This window comes from Nicotiana sylvestris, chromosome 10 (assembly GCF_000393655.2).
Source record: "Nicotiana sylvestris chromosome 10, ASM39365v2, whole genome shotgun sequence".
NCBI classification, from domain to species: Eukaryota; Viridiplantae; Streptophyta; class Magnoliopsida; order Solanales; family Solanaceae; genus Nicotiana; species Nicotiana sylvestris.
This window is the reverse complement of record NC_091066.1, coordinates 14,862,334-14,865,961: the sequence shown is the minus strand read 5'-3', so window position 1 is coordinate 14,865,961 and position 3,628 is coordinate 14,862,334. Positions and strand designations below refer to the sequence as shown.

Below are 3,628 nucleotides of genomic sequence, written 5' to 3'. Positions count from 1 at the left end.
ATCTTCAGATGATGATACCCTAACCTCAAGTCGATTTTTGAGAACACCCTAGCACCCTGAAACTGGTCGAACAAATCATCGATACGAGGCAACGGATACTTGTTCTTGATGGTGACTTTGTTCAACTGGCGGTAATCAATGCACATCTGCATAGTCCCATCCTTCTTCTTCACAAATAACACCGGTGCACCCCATGATGATACACTGGGCCTAACAAACCCCTTCGCCAACAACTCCTAAAGCTGCTCTTTCAACTCCTTAGGAGCCATACGGTACGATGGAATAGATATAGGCTGGGTGCCTGGAGCCAAATCAATACAGAAATCAATATCACGATCCGGAGGCATGCCAGGAAGGTCAGAAGGAAAAACATTGGCGAACTCTCGAACCACTGGAACTAAATCAATCGTCAGATAATCTGCGGTGGTATCTTGGACATAAGCTAAATAAGCCAAACACCCCTTCTCGACCATATGCCGAGCCTTCAGGAAAGAAATAACCCTACTAGGTGTACCGACTGTGGAACCCTTCCACTCTAACTTCGACAACCCTAGCATCACTAGTGAAACAGTCTTGGCATGGCAATCGAGGACGGCGTGATATGGATCTAACCAATCCATGCCCAGGATGACCTCAAAACCGATCATATCAAGCAATAAAAAATCTGCTCTATTCTGGAAACCACAGAATGTGACCACACAAGATCGGTAGATCCGATCCACAACCACAGAATTTCCCACAGGAGTGGACACATGAATAGGAGTGCCCAAAGGCTCAGGAGAAATAACCAGGAAACGAGCAAATAGAGACGATAACTATGAATAAGTAGACCCTGGATCAAATAATACCGAAGCATCCCTACCACCGACGGAAATAATACCTGTGATGACAGCATCTAAGGACAATGCATCTGGCCTGGCTGGGAGGGCATAGAATCTGGCTGGAGCACCGTCTGGCTGGCCTCCACCTAACTGAGCAATAGCTGACTGACCTCTCCCTGCCTGACCTCCACCTCTAGGACGACCCCTACCAACCTGCCCTCCACCTCTAGGTGGCTGAGCAGCTGGTGCTAAAATCATGGGCTGCTGGCCCTGCTGCACTGCCTTGCCCCGAAGTCTGGGGTAGTATCTCCTCATGTGGCCAGGGTCTTCGCACTTAAAACAACCACGTGGTGCGATGACCTGCTGCCCTGATGGCTGACTCTGAAAACCCGTAGATCCACTAGAGGAAGCCTGGATAGCCGGTGGGCGGTATGAACTCTCTGGCATAGCACTAAAATAGGAACCAGAAGAATCCGGGGGACCTGAATACCCACTGGAGGAACCTTGGGCGATAAGAACTCTCTGGCATAGTGCTAAAATAGGGGCGTGCTGGAGCACCCCGATCAGGTAGTGGTGCTGAATATGGGGGCCTGCTAGGCTGACCCCTCCCAAACTGGCCTCTACCCCTAGCCGGGGCACCTCTGAACTCTCCGAAAAATCTAGCCCTTTTATCCTGCTGCATCTGCTCTCTACCCCTGTGACAATATCCCTCGATCCTGCGAGCAATCTCGACCACTAGCTGATACCCTATACCCATCTCTACCTCCCGGGCCATGCCTGCTCGAATAGTAGGGTGCAACCCTGCAATGAATCTCCGCAATCTCTCTGCATCTGTGAGAAGTATCATGAGTGCATGGCAAGACAACTCAAAGAACCTCGCCTCATAATCGGTCACCGATATCTGACCCTGCTCAAGATGCTCAACCTGATAACGCAGCTCTTCCCTCTTAGAGGGTGGAATGTACCGATCCAAGAATAACTGTGTGAACTGACCCCAAGTGATGGGAGGAGAATCTTCTGGCCTACAAAGAACATAGGACTGCCACCATCTACGGGCCCTGCCCTCAAGCTGAAAAATAGTGAAGTCAACTCCATGCAACTCCAATATCCTCATATTGTGCAGTCTGTACCTGCACCTGTCTATGAAGTCCTGAGCATCCTCATGACGCTCACCCCCGAAGATGGGAGGGTGAAGCCTAGTTCATCTATCCAATAACTTCTACAGATCGCCATCCGCAGTTGGCCTGGGCTGGGGTGCCACTACTGCAACTGACTGAGCCCCATCTGCGGGTAGTGCACCCGGAGTCTGATACACTACAGCTGTATAACCAGGAGCCTGGGCAGTAGGGGTCTATGCTCCCCATCCCGCCTGTGAGGTATCTGGATCTGCTTGAAATAAACCAGTCTTAGTCATAGTATCCATGAACCGCAGCATACGACCCATGACCTCCTGAAATCTCGGTGCTGTTATAAAGTCTGCCGGGGTAGGATCAACTGCGGGCACCTCGCCCTACTCCTCAATGATAGGATCTCCCATGAGATCTACTAGTGGTGCTACTGGAATAGCCCTAGGACGCCCTCATCCCCTACCACGAGCCAGTGCCCTCCCCCGGCCTCTACCTCGACCTCTTGCAACGGGGGGAGCAGCTTCGCCTGGGTCTGGAACATCAACCGTACGTGTCCTCACCATCTGTAATAGAATAGAAGGGGGAATTTTAGTACAATAACCACTGCACGATAGGAAATGAATAAAGAGTAGTTTTTCCTAATACCCTATAGCATCTCGAAAATAAATACAGATGTCTCCGTACCGATCTACAAGACTCTAGTAGGTTTGCCTATGACTTGTGTGAGCATGTGATTTTTGCCCTACATGAATTACTCCCATAAATTAAAAACAAAATAATTTCTTTCATTATTTACAGTTTTATGGATTTTGTGGCATTTTCTGTTAAATGTTTGCATTTTCCTGTGCATATTTATTTTATTTAATTGATGAAAAATACAAAAATATGTTGCATTCACATTTAGGATTTAATTTCACATTTTAGGGTTAATTAACAACTTAGTTGTTTTATAAAAATGGAAAAATAAAAAAAAAATATAGTTGATTTTGCACTTTTTATTTTTAATTTCGGATTTTGGTAGTTTTCTTTAATTGGGTATTTAATTAGTTATGGTAATTATTTTTAGAGTTTAATTAGTTTAATTTGATAGGATAATATTAGTTTTAATAATTAATTTAGGTTTTATGTCTAATTTTGAAAAGAAAAGAAATTTGGAAATTGAAAAAGAGAAAAGATTCAAAAACAAATGGAAATTCGGATTTGGGCCATTTAATTAAGCCTCCTTCCGCGCAATTGACCCCCTTAGACCTGTACAATTCCAGCCCAAACCCGCCTCTACCCGGTCCGGATCCCCCCTCAAACGAAATGACATCGTTTCGACCAGTGTCAATTTGAGCCGTTGATCTCCATTTGATCGAATGGCTCGGAACTAAAGCTTGGGGAGTATTTAAATGTCCAAATCTGTCCCATCCCCCCTCAAAATCCTTCTGCTCAACACCCCACTAGGACACCCAGACCTAACCCTAGCTGAGCCGCCTCAAAACTCCACCGCCTTCCCCCGGCGGTGCCACCGTGAATCGCCACCAAACTTACACCAAACACCCCCTCCTTCTCCTCTTTCCGAATCTACAAATCCCCACCCTCGAATCAACCTAGAACGGCCCGAATCTGGTTTTGAAAGAAAACCCTAGCTGAGCCCTCCCCCAAATCCCCGGCCTCTGGTGGCGGCGCCTACCCCGA

At 47.1% G+C, this 3,628-nt stretch overlaps 1 protein-coding gene across 1 annotated transcript; it reads right to left on the bottom strand.

Moving 5' to 3' along the window:
• Positions 1-236: 236 nt before the first annotated feature.
• LOC138879034 (uncharacterized) lies at positions 237-1,935 on the bottom strand. The gene is made up of 3 exons (XM_070158608.1): positions 1,325-1,935; positions 849-1,272; positions 237-815 (listed from the first exon to the last, which is right to left on the bottom strand). Exons 1-3 carry the CDS (start codon positions 1,933-1,935, stop codon positions 237-239), a joined length of 1,614 nt encoding a protein of 537 aa, XP_070014709.1.
• Positions 1,936-3,628: the final 1,693 nt, after the last annotated feature.

What these genes read in the sequence shown, in the direction of transcription:
- LOC138879034 (XM_070158608.1), bottom strand. Translation starts at nt 1,935, where the DNA reads ATGAGGATATTGGAGTTGCATGGAGTTGACTTCACTATTTTTCAGCTT. An exon ending in GAGAGTTCTTATCGCCCAAG is followed by an intron (nt 1,273 to 1,324) that starts GTTCCTCCAGTG and finishes TTCCTATTTTAG; the next exon opens with TGCTATGCCAGAGAGTTCAT. An exon ending in TCGGTGGTAGGGATGCTTCG is followed by an intron (nt 816 to 848) that starts GTATTATTTGAT and finishes ACTTATTCATAG; the next exon opens with TTATCGTCTCTATTTGCTCG.